This window comes from Lissotriton helveticus, chromosome 9, assembly GCF_964261635.1.
Source record: "Lissotriton helveticus chromosome 9, aLisHel1.1, whole genome shotgun sequence".
Classification (NCBI taxonomy): domain Eukaryota; kingdom Metazoa; phylum Chordata; class Amphibia; order Caudata; family Salamandridae; genus Lissotriton; species Lissotriton helveticus.
In genome coordinates, this window is record NC_136070.1 from 287,439,038 (window position 1) to 287,459,481 (window position 20,444).

At 42.9% G+C, this 20,444-nt stretch overlaps 1 protein-coding gene across 1 annotated transcript in view; it reads right to left on the reverse strand.

Annotated features, from left to right (window-relative positions):
* LOC144781259 (phospholipase B1, membrane-associated-like) overlaps positions 1 to 20,444 on the reverse strand; it is a 211,649-nt gene that overhangs the window by 133,514 nt on the left and 57,691 nt on the right. The window contains exons 5-6 of the mRNA XM_078660002.1: positions 17,999 to 18,066; positions 17,273 to 17,316 (exon numbers count right to left, since the gene is read on the reverse strand). Of these exons, the coding sequence (XP_078516128.1) occupies positions 17,273 to 17,316; positions 17,999 to 18,066 (112 nt within the window). The remainder of the gene's footprint in view (positions 1 to 17,272; positions 17,317 to 17,998; positions 18,067 to 20,444) is intronic.

Here is a 20,444-nt window from a genome sequence, read left to right on the forward strand (position 1 = left end):
ATTTGGGGAGGCCAGTCAGAAGAGAATTGCAGTAGTCCAGTCTGGATAGGACCAGCGATTGGACCAGGGTTTTAAGGTCATGCTCCGGGAAGAAGCGACGAATCCCCCAAAGAAGGCGAAGTTGGTATCGGGCAGACTTTGCAATTGAATTAATGTGGGAGAGTAGATTGAGTTTTGTGTCGAGTATGACACCGAGGGATTTTGCACTGTCGACAATGATGGTTTGTTGTTCAGCAGATTCATCTGGTTCATCCATGATTGAACCGGGGGAGGAGAAAGAGAGGAGGAGAGGAGGAGGAATTCAGTTTTGGAGGGATTCAGAATCAGTTGATGTGTTGACATCCAATTTAGAATGGAATCGAGGGTAGAGCTTAGGACGGAGAGATCGTGAGTGGAGGCAACCTTGAGGTAGATTTGAGTGTCGTCTGCGTATAGATGATAGTTGACCTCAGATTTACTTAGGAGATTTTCCAGAGGTTCCAAATAGAGATTGAACAATGTGGGTGCAAGAATAGAGCCTTGGGGAACACCTTGACACACCGCCAGAGGAGATGAAAGACTGTCCGCTATTTTGATCATTTGGGATCTATCAGAAAGGAAAGAAGCAAACCATTTAAGCACAGTGCCCTCCATGCCCATTCTCTGTTGAAGAGTGTTGAGGAGAGTGTTGTGATTGACAGTGTCAAAGGCTGCCGAAAGGTCAAGGAGAATTAGAAGACAAGATCCCCCCGAGTCTAGTATTCGCAGCGCGTCATCGATCACTTGCAGCAGGGCAGTTTCAGTGCTGCAGTTTTGGATGAAGCCGGACTGAAGATTGTCAAGAAGATCATTGTCCTTGATATGACGAGAGAGTTGTTTCGCAACACATCTTTCTGTGATCTTCGCAAGAAAGGGTAGGTTAGTGATGGGGCGGAAGTTGTTGAGGTCATTCGGATCCGCAGTGGGTTTTTTTAAGCAGAGGGTTGACCTGCCCAGTTTTGAAGGGAACAGGAAGGGAGCCTTGACAGAGGGATAGGTTGACCAGAGTGGTCCAATAGGGAAGAGAATGGGTATAGAAGTCAATGGCAATGGCACTAGGGATGGGGTCGAGCGAGTGGTTGGAGGGCTTTGTTTCGAGGATGCACCTGAGGAGGACATCTTCAGAGATGGGGTCGAAGTTCTGCCAAATGGCTAGAGATTTGCGCTCCTCTGGAGGGGTAGGATGAGCAACCTGAACCACAAGTGATTTCACTTTTTCGTCAAAGAATACAGCGAAATCAGCAGCTTTCTTAGTAGAATCCTCCAATTTGGAGGTAGGGGGAGAGTAGTTAGTATTCTTGATGAGGTCAAATAGTTTTTGGATCTATTTTTGGCTGAGTCAAGGAGGGTTTTGAAGTGTGATGCTTTCCCAAGGAAGATGTGCTTGTGGTACTTGGATCTTGCTGAACGAAGCGTAGCCAAATTATCGGTGGAGGGTGCATGCCTCCATTGTTTCTCCAGGAGTCTTAGGCGCTTCCTTTCTTCATATAGGGATTTGTTGAACCAGGGTGCTGAGGGAATGGGCCTTTTCTTTTTGCTTTGGAGAGGAGCGACGCTATTGATTTCGACTGCAAGGACTGAGAGGCATTGTGAGGTGAGATCATCAACATCTAGGTTCGGGTCTAACCTTGGAAGTGACAGCAAAGCTGATTCACAGAGGGAAACAGTGTCAATGTTTTTAGCGTCACGGAACCAGGAGGTAGCCCTCTTAGGTTGGCCAAGAGTTATAGAGTGCGCCAGGTGAAGAGAGAATGGGATGAGGAGGTGGTCAGACCAGTGTACGTGAATAGGGGTAGCGATAGAGAGCATGCCAGCTTTAGAAATAACAAGGTCCAGGATTGAGCCCTTAGAGTGTGTTGATTCTGTGCAGTGTTGGATAAGATCGTTTGCAGAGAGGAAGGTGGCCAGCAAGTTCGTGGAAGAGTCTTGCAGGGAGCCCCAGTGGAGATTAAAGTCCCCCACGAAGGTCTGATTGTCACTTTGTGTGTATTGGTCGCTGATGAAGTCAGTGAGTTCCTCCATAAACGAAGGGCCGCTGCCAGGAGGGCGGTATATGACATGGAATCTGAGGGGTGAGCGGTGGTGTACTTGAAGCTCAAGAGATAGACATTCAAAAGTGCGGAAGGCGCTAATGGGAAAAGCCTTGAGTTGAAGTGAGTTTCTAAAGATGGCTGCAACACCTCCCCCAACTTTGATAGGTCTGTCATTCCTGAAAATAGAATATCCTGCGGGTAGCAGGAGATCAAACATAGAGTGAGAGGTATCGTTGAACCAGGTCTCTGTTAGGAACACAGGTCAATATTATGAAGGGTGATGGTATCAGAGATTTCGAGTTTGTGTTTAATTGCAGATCTGCAGTGTGGAGCAGACAGCGCAGTTCTGTCGAGACTGTTTTGGTGACGGGGGCCCTTGGGCTAAGAAGGGTGATAGGGATATTATACCTATATGGGGGTGCACGGGAGGGTTTAGGTGGATGCTTGGTTCTGACAGAGGAGATGGTTGGAATAGAGTAGGTAGTTGGGTTACTCGGAAATGCTGGTTGAAGAAGGGTGGCGCTCAAGGGCTTGTATGAATGAGCGATGTTTGCAGATAGCAGGTTGTGCTTGGCTATAATGGGGTGAGGGGGCGAGGTGCATCTCGTGGGGAGGTGAGAGTTTTCCAGAGGAGTTGAGTTGAATGGGGAAGTTGAAATCTTAGAGCTTAAAAGTGAAATGGAAGCTACCAGCTGGGAGATGGAGGTGATTAGAGAGCATAGCTTATTTTCAAGAGAGAGTAGGGCAGAGCACGGAAGGTTGGGTGTCTCGGCGGCAAGAGGAGGGGGTGATATAGGTGGTGGGAGGCAGGGAGAGGTGGGAGGACAGGAGGAGAGTTGAGGTATAGGGTTAATAGGTGGGGAAAGGTGGAGGCTGAGAGCGGGGGGTTGGCTTATCAGAGGTGAAGGGAGAGTTGTCTTTATTGGCGTTGCACGAAGGAAAGGAATTAAGGACATGTTTAGGGGGAGATGGGTGCTGAACAAGACGGTGGGGAAGGAGAGGGGAGGACTGTGAGGTGACATAGGAGTGTAGGAGGTTTGGGAGGAAAAGAGGGGCGGTGGTTGGAGAGGTCCTGTTGGCTAGGAGAGGTGGCTGTGCGGGAACCGGTATCTGGTAGAGTGGGGGGGTTGGGAGAAGGGGAAGTTGAGGACAGGGAGAGGTTCTGTTGGGCCTGATGGGGGGAGATGGAATGGGTTTCCCGGGGGTTAAAGGGGGCAGCACAGCATAGCTAGCGGAGAGGGGGAAAGGAGAGAGATGCAATGGGATTGTGAAGAAATTGGGGAAAGAAGTGAGGGGAGGAGGGGGTAGAGAAGAGGGGGAGAGGGAGGAAAGGGGGGAGCATGAGGCAAGTTAGCAGGGGGAGGAGGTTGGCGGAGTAGTGTACTAAAAAAGGGAGTAGCAGATAGGAATAGGGGGGACGAGAAGAGATTGGGGTACCGGGACGGTGCATATTGGACGAGGAATGTATTGCCTGGTGGTAAGGCTGACGTGACGAAAGGGGGGGGGTAAACTGTGAAGTGGGAGGAAAGGGAGAGGAGGGCACAAGGGAGGTGGAGGGAAGGGGGCTGACCTGAGCCTCCCTAGGGTGCAGTCTATTGGAGTGAAGGGGGGTAAAGGGAGGAGAAAGGGAGTATAGGGTGGAGTTAGATGGGGAGTCAGGGGAAAGCCTGGTCGCAGAGGAGGGGACTAGGGAGGGGAAGAGGTGGTCAAAGAGAGAGAGACAGGTGTCTTTGCCTTGGATCAAGACAGTACCGTTGTTATAGATTGAGATGGTGAGGGAGCCGTTGATATACGCAGAGGGGGAAATCTTTAGTTGTTTCCCATGAGGGATAGAGGAGGAGGAGGTGACGTTAAGGGAATTAGATAAACTGGAGGACCAAGAGGGGGTGTCGTGAGTGAATAAAATGAAATCATTTTTGCGCCTCCCAGAACTACAATTGTAAAATTGGTCAACAAAAAGGGAATCAGGGAAACGTTCGATAGTCTTATGCTTCAATCGTTTAACCTAAGCTTTAGTTTGGCCGGGAGGAAAGATGATTTTGTAGCAATTAATTCCATCCTTTACTCGAGAGGTGGCCATGTTGGGGAAGGTGAAGGTATAAAAGGTGAAGGTATAAAAGGATATGGAGAGGACCTACCTCTCTCATGGAAGTCACAAGGTCATTTTATCTGACATAAGGGTAACAAGAGTAGCAGCATTAGGGGAGACAGACCTATTACATGCAAAGTACAATGTACAGGCCGCATCTTAGTCTTTCGGTACACTATTACATTTTTAAAAACATAAAAATACAAACGTGGCACACATGAACCTCCACACACTCACATTCTGCATGTGTACATAGGTGACAGGACACACATGAGGAGAAGAAACACATGCAAATTACCCATGTTGGTATCTACACTTTGGTATCTAGACGTTGGTCTGTACCCTTATCCTGTTCGATCTCTCAGTAGCCTTTAATTCCGCCAATCACTGGCTGATGCTGGACCAGCCAGCACAAATTAGGGAAAACTAAAATTTGAAAGACTTCCTCAAGAGTGTCCAACTTGAGGTTGAGTCCACCCTGGTAGTACCATCTTACCAGGGACGGACAAGGTATCCTATGACGAAGCATCATTAAGATCAATGGGGTCACGCTGTATCCCTCAGAACCAGGGTTAATAGTTATAAAGTTACAAGTGGTTCCGTTGGGTAAGTACCACGAGGTACTGGTTCAGAACCTGATTATTTCTTTCACAATCAATATTGACTTTGTACTAGACTTTTGTAAATGTACCACTTCTCTGTGAGGGGCCTATTACGATGGCGGAGCAGACTTTGTCCACCCGCCACCGTAACGGAACACAGGACCGACCACCAATGGTGCGGTGGTCCCGCCAGGCCACTTAGGATACGCCAGCCACACTGGCGGGCCCATTCTCGACTTTAACATTGCGGCGGGCGGTGCTGTAAGCAGCACCCACCTCAATGTTAAAGCCCATATTGTGCATTGCCATGCACAACGTGACGGGCACCGCGCGGTGCCTGCCACCATGTGCATGGCAATGATAGGGGGTACCGTAGGTACCTCCCAGTGCAGCCACCCAACCCCCAACCCCCCCGGGGGCCCACAATGGTCCACCACAGGGAGTTTCTGCATGCCTTTCCATTGTGGAGTCTCTGCCATGGAAAGGCATTCCACCGCAGGCATCATACTATGGATGGCGGTGCCTGAAAGGCACCGCTACAATATTGTGTGCCTTTTCTGCCCGGCCGACAATCCGACCGGCGGAAAAGTGGCGGATGGTCTTTCCGTCCGCCGCGGTACCCCTCGCCATACTAATATGGCGGGGAGTGACACAGGAACATTTGGCAGGCGATCCGCCCGAGATCCTAATAGGCCCCGAAATTTTTATTAAAAAAAGATATATTTATTAAATTATTTGTTTTATTTCTCTATTTTCCTCGTTAATTGTGTAAACAATTTTATTCAAAAAGATAATACTGATGGGGACTGTCTGACAAAGAAAACACAATAATAAATATACAGACAATTCAATGGATGACTGTGGTATATAATGCAAATGGGTGACCTTTCGAATTCAAACAATAAACAAGACAATAACATATATTCTCCGTCCTTTTCAGGTCTTTTCTCTATAGCTAGTCTATTTTTATAGTGAGCCAGGGCATGAGATGGTTGTACGTTGACGTTTCCACCCTGAAATAATTATGTGTTTGTAGAAACATCAAGTATGGTTTTTTTCAGGACAAAATCGAGGACATCAATTAATATACAAAGGGCAAGAGGGGAATTTGCGCAATACCAGTGTATAAATATCTGAGAGTTAGTGGAATTCTCTAGTCTATGCTCTAAGGATGAGATACAACCCTTGCCTAAAGTTGTAACCACTGACAAACGGAATTTGTCTGATTAATTACTCACTATATTCTCTACCTGAGCAATACTAGCTTGATGTATATAGATCAATTAACCATAGAATACACTTGGATTCAATAACAGTAAATATCAATACAAATATTTTCATTAGATCTTCTTTTATTTCTTCATTTTCTTTCAGTCACTCAGTACCAGTATTTTCATAATACAGTGTTTGTTCTCATTTGCCAACACGTGTTTCGTCCAGCTTTACAGCAATTGGACTTCATCAGGGCATTATAAAATCAGAGGTCTGTATATTGGCGAAACCAAGAGATTTTTTTGTTACTTTAAATCCTAGTCCTTCAAATAGTCGGTCCTTACAACATATGGTGACTCAAAACCGTTGTACCGGTGTCGAACTGGTTATCCTCCGCTATGATTGATAATATGTTGTAATGGGTACGTCCATTCCTAGGGTAAAAAGTCGAGGCATCAAAGATAGATCTGATTAAATGTGATTAGTCTCAGCACTTCGGGAGTCTTTACGATAACGGCGTCTAGACTAGGATTTAAAGTAATTTTGTGGAAGCGGTCTGCATAAATGACGTCTTCTAGAGTGACGGCATAATGGCAAAGTTCAGGCATGGTCTAGATCCTCCTAGGTGACTTAATTCCTCAGCCGCCCATTATCATAATTTTAGTTTTCCTTTCATTTACAATTTGATGATGCGAAAAAGAAGCTAAATGTCCAATTGTTTCTGTAATCCAATTGGTTTAAGAGACAAAAATACTAAATTGTCCATATATAACAGGATAAAAATGTCACTTGATCCAAATGTAGGTCGTTCAGTAACCCTCTGCTTTAAAATAATGGGATAAACAGATAAATATAAAGAAAATAACAAAGGCGCTAAGATGCAACCTGGCTTAATGCCAATGCCATTGTCAAATGGGATTTTACCTGAAAATTCATTTCAGTCGAGCGGAACTCTCTATCTATTTGCAGAATAAAGTGACATTCGTGGAGACAATAATTCAGAGGGTACACCCAATCCTACAAGTTTAGGCCAATTAATAAAATTTGGCTGACAAAAAGTACCCCAAACATCTGATACGCAGGTTGAAAAAGAGAGCCTCGAATAACAACCGAGAGGGTTTGCTGGAGCCCCCTTTCCCAAAAGAGAAACAGGATAGGATCACTTGTGTGGACACTTTTTGCACTCAATCTAATAATATACAAAAAATTGTGAGAAAACACTGGGCAATCCTGAACACCGGAGAAGACAGCGTACAGATGCCCCTCTTTGCATTCAAACGTGGGCAAAATCTTAAAGATCGATTGGTCCATATAAGACCCAAGAACAACATCCCATGTGCAGTAGGCACCCTTTGGGATATGCCCGCAGTCACGGGACACCATCCATGTGGGAGGTGTGCAGCATGTCCACAAACCTGTCGGTCAACAAGCATTGATATAGGTACTGATCATCCGTGGGAACAGAAGCGAGTTACCAATTACAATAGCCACAATTTAATTTATCTCATCACCTGTCCGTGCCACCTCAAATATGCTGGCATGACAACTAGAAAAATAAAAATCCGCATTTCCAAGCACAAGAGCACGATTAGATGCTGGAAAAAGGCGACTAGGCTGACCAACCATTTTTTGACAGTAGGACATGCACCGATTGATTTCAGGTAGACAGTAATTGAGCAACCCTTGATTCATGCTCAGGTCACAGATGTGAGCAAATTCATATTCAAAAGAGAGCAGAAATGGGTTTACAAGCTCAATTCTGACAAGGAGGGTTTGAATGAAGACATCCCTTGGATGTCTTTATAAGCCAACAGAGAATGGCACTTTAACAACTTTCACTAGACATCCAAACAGGTTGACCATCATCAATCATGTTTCTCTATTGTATACCGCCGGTACTGAACACCATCAGGTACTATATGGTTGACACTAAGGTCTCCTGTGGAGGGGGGACAGTGCACATTGCTTTTGTGTAGTACTAACCATGACTATATGTCCACTTCGACTTAGGGAGTGGCATATATGATACTGGGGTCCATTGACTAATGCACACATGACTAATGACGCTTGACATATTTATGGCAGCGAATGAGTGCAGAAACACAATAGTTACAACATCCATAAACCGTAATCTTGGGTATTGGATTTGATAATCAGTCAATGGGCAATAAATCATATTTAGTACTGGCTCGGTTAGACCTTGAGTGATACTTGACATCGTGTTGTCTATTATGATATGATTCAGTCCAAGACATTTGGGTTCCTTTTTTCGAAATAATAGGAACTATATTAAGGTTTGCGCCATGTGATGGCACCAAGTGGTGTCTAAAAAATTTAATGAAAAAATACGATATGGCGCTTAGGGGTCTCCATAAAATACGATATGTAATCCCCTTTCCATAAGTCTCGGGTGGTAGTTACTCTATACGTGCAGATAAAAATACCCAATGAACCTAAGGTACATATAAAAGCATAAATATGCCCGGAGCCGGTGATACAAAGGATTACGCAGGGGCTGGGACTACATTACCCATGATCCCCTAAAGACGCGGGACACTGACGTCATGCCGCGTCAGGTTCCAGTGCCGAGAACGATAGAAAATACTCGGCAGCCACCATACCCGGTACCTCCCTGAGACGGCCCAGAGGGACACCCGGAGTACCGACGGGTAGGTGAGTACTGCCATTTTCTTGGAAAGGGCTAATGTAGTAGCGCGATGCTGCGGGGGATGGCCCTATTTTTTGGTGTTGCAATGAAAGTTTAGTGCGGTACAAATCGAGTTAAAAGCAGAAACGCAGAGAGCTTACCAACGCTCACACACACCCAGCACTTAGGCATTATCCATGAATAAGCGGGGACCAGCATAACACCAGACGGCGATAAAAGCATGGTCATGGACATAGGTGTCGATTATAGGCGATGCATACAGAAGACTCTCTGAGTGTTACATAGAAACCATGAATAAGCTAGTGCGAATATAGAGTATTGACCATAGGTTGGACTGATTGCACGATATGTACACTCCTTTTGGGCTTGAAACTACCAATATAGATTGGCTAATTGAGACAATATCATCATAAATTAAAAGATTTGGATATCTGATACAGGGAAGACACTTGGTACAGATGTGCCTGAATGTCATGTTAATGTGACAACAGCTACCTGAAGGGGCACTTCTTCAGGGTGAGCTGGGGTGTGAAGCCAGCTTCGCTGGCATGTCCGTGTGATTTTTCTCTCTTTTTGTATTTTCCTACTAGAGCGGTGCTCTATTTACCTGCACCGTGGCCAGGTGAGGTGGAGCCATTCTCTCCTGCCCAATAGGTAAGTGAGAGATTGATACCCGAATGGAGTATCAGTGTACATATAACTGACACTGTGGGTGTATAAATAAATGTAATAGACACCCTAGTTTTGGTTTAAATAAGAGATTTAAAACCGAATGCAAATGAATGCATGTGTACTGTTTGACGGTTTATGTATCTGACTTTGTGTTTTATGTTCACTTTTCTCTGGCCATGTCAGTCAGGAGAACAAAGTTACCTAGGATACCGAGGTGAGGAATTTGACTTTTCACTTATTTAATGAGCAGTAGCAATTACGGTCCTGATGAAAGCAGCGGACACCACTAGGGTCCAATAATCTGCAGAAACATGTTGACCAACACACTAGATATAGTAGCTATTTATTAAAACTACTACTGTTGCACTGATTTTATTCACTTGGAAGAAGAGAGGTACCTATTAAACTTGTTTCCTCTTTTCTCTCCAATTTTATTTGCCTTATCACTTCACTTTCTTATTTCACTTTCACGCACTGCTTAGACAGTTGTCACTACACGCCTTCCAATACCATTTATCATTCACTGGGCCACACGGTCTGTATAATCTATCTAAAGACCCCATTGAAGTGGTTGTAACATCTTCCCTTCCTGGTGTGAAGGATCCGAGATGATGATATGGGCGGTACAGATCGACAACTGATGGGTATTTTTCACAGTAGAAAAGTATCCTGTTGACAATTTGCTGTCACATTTTGAGACACCTGTTTATTCGACATGTGTTTTTTCTGTTTGTCTTCCCATCGTCAGATACTTAGTTAGTGGACAGGTTTGTTGCCCTGATGACCCACAGCTATTTTTTGTTTTCGTAGCAATTAATACAATGACCAGCAGAATTGAAGGTACTAAAGCAGCACTGTAAACATGTCTCAAGCATGCCACTGCAGCCTGTAGTGCAGTTTTAAACTGCCATTTCACCCTGGCAAAATAAATATTTTGCCAGGCCCAAACCTTCCTTTTTAATACATTTCAGTCACACCTAAGGTAGGACCTAAAGGCTCAAAGGGTAGGGTGCATGGTATTTAAAAAGTGGAACATGTGTACTTAAGTTTTACATATCCTGACAGAGAAAAACTCCCAAAGTTGTTTTGCACTGTAAATGTGTATGCTAGATTTCCCATACACTAACAGTGTGTTGCCTTACTACACCTAATAAGTGATAACTTCAGTTTATGAAGTTTAGGAACAGCTAAATAAATACCTCTTTCACTCATCTGGATTGTTGTGTAAAATCCTTCTTAATGGTAAAGTCAGATTTAAAAGTGCTACTCGGAAAATACCACGTGTAGAAAGTTGGCATGTTTCTGCCTAAACCACATCTGCTTAATGGCTCTCCTATGGTGTGATGTGTATTCCTTCCAGACAGAGGACAAAAATACCTTGGGTGTGGGAAAGCACTTTCCTCTCCTGAGCAGGGTGGCCCAGAGGTTGTACTCAGCCCTTCCTGAGCTTTAAAGGGTAGCCGAGGGCTGTAACCAGCCCATTCCGATCTTTTTCTGAAGATGCTTACCATGTCCCTGGCAAATGCACTGGGTATAGAAGTGGCAGCCTCACAACCTCTCATTAAAACATTTCTGAACCTGTGGAGATTCAAAAGAAGGACTGCCCTGTTGTCTATAGCTTGAAGGAAGACTGGACCTCTTTGCTTTGAACCAACAGCCTCAGAAGTGACTCCAAAGGGGCTAACCTTGACGTACATGACAAGTTGCTGTGATGCTGCCTTAAGAGGAGCCCAGGCTTTCCCATGGGCAGGTGATCCTCTGTGACTACCGCGACTACCATCCATGGAACTCAATGCCCCAGGGTACAGCTGGACTCTCATCACCTAGGAAGATGGGGCTGCTGTGTTGCTGCCATAAGAGGAGCCTGGGCTTCCCGCTGTGCGTGGGGCATGTGCTGGACACCACCATGCACTGGCAAGGCAAAGACCGGGCCATGAATGGGTCTGTCTGAACCTGAACCAGGCTGAGCTAGGCCACCTCTTTTGATTTTAAGATGCTGATGCTTTGATTTTACTCTGTTTAATCAATGATCATGGCAAGAAGGAAATCCACAGCTTCTGCTGTTAAGGAGGTTTCCATATCTAATTCAATTGTGAGCTTTCTGACAACTCCCATGGGTTCCCTAGACCAGGCGATTAATTCAGTGGAAGAATGGCTATTTACTGTCAGCAAGTCAGTTCCTGATAAAACAGCAAGTAGTGCCAAGAGTGAGTTTACCGCTCCATTGCTGACCGGCTCAGGCACTTCAGAGAAGGGCAGATGCCTCTGTAATTGTCATTCTACAACTACAAAGCCAGACAAGGGTTTGAAAGTAACCTGTGCCCAGCCCAGCGCGGAAAAGGGAAACTTGGGACAAAACAGGTGGACCTCATAGGTAAAGACAATCCCTCCACTACTAGAAAAAGACTGTAGGGAGGTTAATGTCCTTTCCTCAATTAGTAGTATGCTGGAATCCCAAGAGAGTCAGTTTCGAGCTTTCATGGACTGTATTATAAGTTGAATGGGTTCTATCAAAATTCAAATATCAAAGTTGCAGACAAACGAGGCCCATTCTGCTACCATTGTTAACACTGATGCACCAACTTCAATATCCTTCAGCTGGCTAAATGTTCACAGCCATAATAGCAATTCATTTAACCCTACCCATATATATGCTTTTGTCTTAGTAGCCACATGTTTTTAATTCTGCCGCAACAGGACCTTTGGTGGGAAATGAACCAACCTTTGGTCCCAAACCTCAACCAGTTGAGGAAACCCAATCATTACACATTCCAAAAGAAGTAAATCCATTTACCATCATCCTCAAAGGGGCCCCAAAACTTAGACCACTCCAAATTGGGAGCCGTGACCACTTGGTTAACAAAGTTGCCCACTGGTTAAAAGGGACAACCGGTGTCAATAATTCACTTCATACTGAAATATCCATGGCGTGGAGAATTCTATGGATAGGAAACACACCATAACATAATACTACCGGCGGTATTGTGATCAGTTTTAGAAATGAACGTGTCATTTTTGTGCTTCTAAACAAATTTAATTTCGCAACCCAAGGCAAAAGCAAGATTGAAGCACTTCCTCTTGTCTACTTTTGTAGTCATAGACAACAAGTGCATCGAATGTGTGACGTTACAATGCATGGTGTTACCATGTTGTAGGTAACAACGTGGTCGTTACAACAACCGCGCTGTTACCACGCGCGGCTTTACATCGCAAGTCGTTCTACGACTTGCACTAGATGGCGCGCTGGATTTAGGAATAGTATAAATTACTATTCCTACTCCAGTTAGCGCAACAGTACGGAATGTGCTGGATTTAAAATCCAACACATTACCTGGTGTTGCACGCCACCTACCGCAAGTCGTAGAAACGACTTGCAATGTAAAGCCACACGTGGTAACATCGCGGTCGTGGTAACAACCGCATTGTTACCTACCTGCGTGGTTTCCCGATGAGACCAGATAAGGTACAGAATACATGGGGGGAATGTAACACACTGTCCCATTTTAGTGTCCCAATTCTGATCATATATATACATCTTTTGTTCAGCATCAATATTTAGACTGACAATCCACCTTGGCTGCAACTTCATCTCCAAATGTTACTATAAACGCAGACAATATGTTCTGAGGAAAGGAAACCCTAAGGATGTGACTGAAGTCTGTTTGTCTCTCTCACTGACATCTGTTACTCATCATACTCCAACTTGTTTTGATAGTGGACAAGGGTGGTCTGAAACAGTTTTTAAATTTGAAACCAGGAACGTGACAGGTTTAGGTTCAAAGTGTTGGTGCACAGCGTTACCAATTTTGGCATAACTCCATGCTTCGCCAGTTTCTAGTAAATATGCACCTTGTGTCTTTAGAAATACAACATATAGATAGATATAGTTAATTTTTTACAGTTACTGCTCCCTCTCTAGTTAGAATTCTTGTGGGCTTTTGGATCATACTGTGGAAACTATAACTCATTTTGCCACTCAAGTTATGGAGAGGTTTTTAATTTTCTTCTTTGTAACTACACTTTGATCATGACTCCTAGTCCACCGCTAAGATTTTAAAACCTACATTTATCGGAAGGTGTTGCAGCAGTCTAATTAATTTCATTTTGTTTTCATCAGGCATGCTGGGACTGCTTTCCAATTATACCACAAACCCCACATAGCAATCAGAGCCTGCTGCTCTAGCGGGAAAGGGTGTGGGGGTGGGGGGTGCTAATAACAGTGTAAAGTAAGGACCAATGATTATTACGGTGAAGAACAAGGGTGTTATTTTGAAATGGTCAAAAATAGGCAAGGAGGTTTTTCTAACCAATCTGGTTACCTACAATATACAGAGCTATTGACATGCTTAGTTAGAAAGACTAATCGCACTACTGAGTTTGGGCTCCCAACAGTAAGGCCAAGCCAATGACCTATAATAAACAAAACAAATGCCAATACTGTTCCTTGATTTATAATCAAATTAATGTAGCCAAATTGTAACTCTTTACAACATGTGCTGAAGACTGCTAGTTCTGTCTGAATACATCTATTTTATTATTTTGTCAGATCAACATAAAACATTTTTTTGATTATAAACAAACATTTACATATTTACATCATAATTGCAACACAAATATCACGTTTGAAAATCACATAAAACATCCACATGTACATTTTCCTAGTAACCCCAAGCAAACTCACAATCACTCAACATGCTCTCACTCCTCAAAAATCACCCATTTTAAACACTCAAACAATCAAACATTCCATACACACCTAACACTATCAATTTACAGTAAATTACAATTCAATCTTTTTAAGACAATGCCATAGAAAAAAATAGTATCAGCACTTCATTTTTTTACATAATTCAAATTTGGTTTATATATTCTTATGGCTAGAAATAATGGTCTACACGTTTCTAACTCTTGATTGATGTAGAGTTCTCTTCAGGACCAAAATAAGCTTCTCTTGAAAACGCTCAAGTCAAACCCGACGTTGGAACAATCATTTGTTCAAGCCAACGTGCTTTTCACACTCTTTTGGTCTTGCCTGCTGCACTTGTGTCTATCTATCATGTGCCTCGCAGGTCTTTCTTTATCTGTAGTGAGCCGCTTTTTAGGGGAACCTGGAAACAGGTTCGAAAGCAACCGGCAGTCTCTTCCGGCATACAGGGCGTCGCAATCATTCGACGAGTTGTCAGCGCGTCAGGTTCTTGTAAGACAAGAACCTGACGCGCTGACAACTCATGCGATGCACTGTACGCCGGAAGAGACTGCCGGTTGCTTTCGAACTTGTTTCCAGGTTATGGGACAGTATGACAAATCAGGAAGTGGAGGTCGACATCATCGATTATTTTAGACCACTGCACTGTCAGAAATGGCCCAAATGGGGATATGAACAAACTGTTCCATATTTCAAGGCCAGTAAGACAGGGTTGACATGGCGCTTATGGCTCAGACTCCGCTTGGCTGCAGAAACTTTTAGACAAGAGTTTAGTCTTCATGTTGAACCTTGATCTTACCATAAACCAAAGACCAATATTATGGTCTTTGGCCCGTAAAATGATAAACAGAGGTCCTATGTTGTAAATCAAACTAAGATTTGCCCAGTTTCCACCTTTTTTATTTGGGCGTCCCATTTTGTGACACCTGTGGGTGGTCCCTGCTGACCCGCATCTGGTAGGGTGCTTTTGAGAGAAGTATAGAGGCACCATTTAACTTTGCTTCAAAGCTGAGCAGTAAATCCATCTGAGAATTGCATATGGTTTACAAATCATAGGTCCCTCTATAGCAGCATACATTGAAGGAAATTCCAGGACTATTCGTTATTCAGAAAGTGGAGAACAAATTTCTGAGATGTCTGCCTGCAGTCCTTCAGAGCACAGCCATACGTTTGTGCCACTCAGAATTAGAGCTGGACTATATTAACGATCACATCAGGTTCCATCCTGTTTTTCCTTGACTGTCCATCTGGACTTAGAGTCAAACTTCTTTTATACAGCTGTTATTAAAAGACTGTATCAGTCTGGATAAGGCATTTAAGTTCCCATGGCTAGGTTATATTGAGAAACTAAGTTGCAGTCTGCACATGCCAGAGGTATTTGATAGACCTGTTCACTTGGTTGCCTCAAGTAGGAATGATTCAAAGGCTTGTATTTCAGTCATGCGCCACACTCAGAGAATGCAAACCAAGTTTAAAAAATGTACCATGAGGAACTACATGTAAATAACCACTAGCCCTTGGAGTAAACCCTGCATTGTTTGGGTTCCTCATAAATACCATTTTCCACTGTATAGTTTCTTTTCCTATGGCAGTTTCTTATAATGTGATTTTAACAGTTTGTCCCTGCTACTCCTGCTCTCCCCAGTCAACAATGGATTTTTCTATTTTGTAAATTTTAAGTTGCTTTCTAGACACCTTTTTCTGGTTATACTCCTGAGGTCTGCCAACCTGAGGCAATATAGACAAGCTATGTGTTACTAGAATGAGAAATTATTTATGAAGATTTTGTGTTCTCTTCTGTCTCTCTTTTACATATTGATTGCATACGTTTTATTAGTTTAAGCCACAAGATAGCATCAATTGTGAAGATGGATTAAATGGTTGTATTTTAACTTGTGGGTGTATCTTTTATTGTTGACTTGAGAGAATTAATACATTTGCTATTATTATGTTTTTGAATATCCGGCGTAAAAAACTAAATGTGTTAGGGCAACTTGCAATTTTATAATGTATTGCAACTATTATAGTTTTATTCAAAAATGAATAAATTATATTGACTGACTCACTGACTGGCTGGCTGTATGAAGACCCTGCACGTTGATGATAACAACAACCTTTTGTTGAAAACACTATCTGAATGTTGGTATAAACCAATCCCAAATGGTACAAACTATAAATATGAGAACTGGTGAGATAGGACACGATATTAAAACATGGCTAAGGGGCAAGCCACTAAAATATGTAGCCAGAGCCCAATGGTAGAACCAAAGCTTGTTGTTCTTGGACTCATTTCTGATTATTTTTCCCTGTTCACCTTCTGAAAGGCTGTGAAAGCGGGAGATCAGGACATATTAGTGACAAAGCAGTCAGCACAGTTCATCAATGGCTGTCCCCTAACTGTGTGTGCTTTTTTAATGAAGCAATAGATTTAGGCAAACATTTGAGCAAAGGGTATAATTTAAATGAGGGAGTTTTGACAGAACTTGTGAATCAGCTTGGAAAGCAAGAGGAGTTGGGAAATCCACCCAGGACACTACATCCAATGTAGTAGTAAGAAACCTCCTGACACGGTCTTGCCCTTCACAGAGTGTATGTCTAATGCACATATTGTTGTACATGGAGGTAAATAGGTCCTGGGGTGCAGGACTCAATCACATCTTCACACAGGAACTACTCATGATGGGCATAGATATACAAATTTGTAACAATGCCTGATAGATGGTGGAAAATATTGTTGTCCAGGCTCCAGATTATTTCACCAGTCCTTAGAATATTAATCAAATGCATTGATTGATGCATGTTTCTTTACAAGTGTGCGGGTATCCACCAGGTTTGGTCACTGGTTTACGATAGCTGTAAAACTTACATTGAGATCATTTATATGAGTGAAAAAGGTAGGTTGCAAACCATCCATAGAGTTTGCTGAGTGGTTAGGAACAACAGCTTCCTGCATGGCCGGACTGGGAACAGAAACTAGCCCTGGCAATTCCGCTCTACCGGGCCCCGGGGGCGATGGGGGGGGGCGGGGGGTACTAGTGTTACGCACCACTGCCACTTTTGGTAAAGGGGGCCGATATTGCAACACTGTTGCAAAACCAGCCCCCAGTAACCAAACCAGCCCCCACATGTCAAAATCCGGCCCCACCCCTTCAGGCTCACCAGAAAAACGTCTCGTGCCAGCTATGGCCAGTTCGGCTCTAGCCTCCTGGTACAGCCAACATACGCCATGTAAAAAAAGTTAACAGGAATTTAAAGAAAAATAATCATACTTACTAGGAAGGGTGATCAGTTCGGTAAATTTCCCATGACCTCCAATACTGGTGAAAAGAAATAAAGCAATGCCAGTATTACACTTTAATACTAAGGAGCAGCTCTGGACTGGACACATTATTGAATTAAACTTGATTCTTTGCTAGTTTTTGCCGGCTGCAATGCCTATCTGTGATTACATCCTGGACCCAGTCTCTGAAAAGCAATGGCAGGGTGCTGGTCAGATTAATGCCTGTTTGAGTTATTTTCTAGGATGGAGTCTACTCATCTGTTTTTTGCTATGCTAAACATCCCATCCCCCCTCTACTTATCCTCTCTTCCTTGAAGGGATTGGGCATGAATGTTGTAGGGGACATGTACATTGTATTGGGAACATGGTGGGACACCAAGACTAAATGTCATCTAATTATTTTGGAAACATTTTCAACAATGTGGGTTTTCAGTACTATTGAACATTACAGGGCATGTTTCCTTTGTGTTACTCAAAAAATTATTTCATGATTAACTCTTAATTTAATTGATTTTTCAAGTATTGTGTTGTGATTGAAATGTGATGTTTTAATATACTGTGCTTTTTCAAAATTGAATGACAATGTTAACAATAAATTTGACAACAATTTGTTTTCAGATATGCAGTCGATTCTAGGTGAACCTTTATTTTCTAAGTATCCGTTTTGTGCTCCTGTGTATGAACCTGCAGCATTATCAACATCATTATCGTCTTCTTACCTCCAGGACACATGGCGATATTCAAAGGGCAATTCTAAGACACTGGTAGCGTTTGCACCAATCGCTGTCTGGAAATAAATGTCTTGAGTTAAAGATCATCATAGTCTCCATCAAAGCACAAATTAAAGCAAGAATCATCAGGGAAAATAACTGCTAATCATACAAGTCGCCAACGTCACTGTCAATGCCTGAAATAAGATGAACAACAAACAAACTTAGAGGTCTAAATAAGAAACCTGATCTGAATATCTTTCAAAATACCTTCATGTCTAAAAAGTACAACAAGATAAAGAAGTGGCTAACAGTTATGAACAACAGACCAGATCGCCAAGAAAAGGGCCACCTGTAATTGCTAATCAAAACCCATTATGGATTCCCATCAATAACTTGTATGGATCAATGTTTTCATTTGGTAATCCTGCCAGGGTATTCTGTCTCTTGATCATTGAGACATACGGCATACCCCCATCTTTGGCATGGGGTAATGACCTACAATTACTAGATTAGACCAAATGATGATGATCTGATGGGAAAGTGCAGTGCAAAAAAATGAAGATGAATGTGATGGTTAAAACAGGATAGGGAGCTTTAACAAAAATTACTTTATTGGGCATAAGCCCCTTCCTTGTTAAAAACAAGAACAGTGCAACAACATAAACGCAGTTTAAACAAATAGCTGCGAGAGGACCAACATGTTTCAGCCTATTATGGGAGGAAACCCAAGGCTTTCATCAGGGTCTCTGTTCTCAAAGAATGCTACTGCCAAATTAGTGAGAAACGTGTGAAAAAAATATAATAAAAAACACACAAGTGAACTAATAACAGTAAAGGATATATTTCTCCTATATCTGTTTAAATTCCTCCTTGGCACCTGGTGTGATCTACAACAACAAAAACATATGTGGACCCTTATTAGGTTCAAAGGTCTGTTAAAAACGGTAATCTATTCATTAGTGTTCAAGATTTTTAAGTACTCACCCAGTGTGCCCGGGGAAAGGACCTCACCTCTTCCTGGACCTGGCTCAGGTAAATGTGAGACCCCGCTCTGTAAGGACAAGACAACCCCTACACTTAGTATAGATAGAGCGAGCCCTTTTTACCCTGCTCTCTCTATTAATAATGCTTGGGGTGCACCAATGTGTCTTGCACATAGAGCCTGACTTCCTGGTATAAACGTATCACCCAAGAGAGTCCTCGCACCCACCTACAACTCTCTAGCTAGACTTTACAAAAAATATTTTAGCATATGTAGTTTAAATAAACTCAAAAAATGATTGCCAATACAGCAAAAAGACCTTTTGTCCCCTATTCAAGGCTGACAGATAAAAGGGGCCAAACTTTTAATGAGACAACCATGAGGTAGTTGGCTTGTTTATCACTATTTAATGTTAACCAAGTCCTCATAAAACAAGTGCCAAAAAACAGCCCAGACTGATTCTAGAGCCTACCTGTCCGTCGTTGTCCCAAACGATGACTGAGTCAGGGGGAGGCATTGGGCTGCTCGAAAGAGCCTCTATTTCATATGTTGAGCCCAGCTTAACTCGCGTACTCTCGCGAGATTTTGATGGACTACAGAATGATGTCACCAGACCAGGAAGGAGTAGTTTTAACCAACCGCAGCCTGATTGTATTTAAACATAGTGTTGGAAATAGCAAACAGAAAAGGGAAACATTTCGTAAACTCTACAGGATGATGTCACCAAACCAGGAAGGAATAGTTCAAAGCAACCCCAGCTTAACTCGCGTAATCTCGCAAGATTTTGACGGACTACAAAATGATGTCACCAGACCAGGAAGGAGTAGTTTTAACCAACCACAGCCTGGTTGTATTTAAACATTGTGTTGGAAATAGCAAACAAAAAAGAGGGAAACATTTCCTAAGCTCTACAGGAAGGGTTAGGAAAAACAGATTGCGTATACCGGAATATAGTTGTTAAAGCAAACAGTGTTTACCGATGACATCTTTAATCGCGTGCTCTCGCGAGATTTCAAACGGACTACAGGATGATGTCACCAAAACAGGAAGGAGTAGTTCTAAAGCAACCCCAGCTTAACTCGCGTACTCTCACGGGATTTTGGACGGACTACAGGGTGATGTCACCAAACCAGGAAGGAGTAGTTCCAACCAACCACAGTATCAAGAATGGTACAAACCCCAGATCTTATGAAATATGAGCAAACTACAGAGTAATGTCCCTCAAATAACAGCTATAGTTAAGCAGAAAATAAGCTCAGCTATATGCACTCAACAACTATCGTCTCTTGCATCTTCTGAAAGTTATAAAGACACTTAGTATGGTAGTCTTATAGGTATCATAGAATGCTGCAAACACGTTATAGTGATAAAATAACTCCAACTGTTAAGAACAACATGGAGTGGAATCACATCTTACTGACAGGGTGGTCATAATCATTGTAAATTGAACCACGGAATATCATCGTTGAG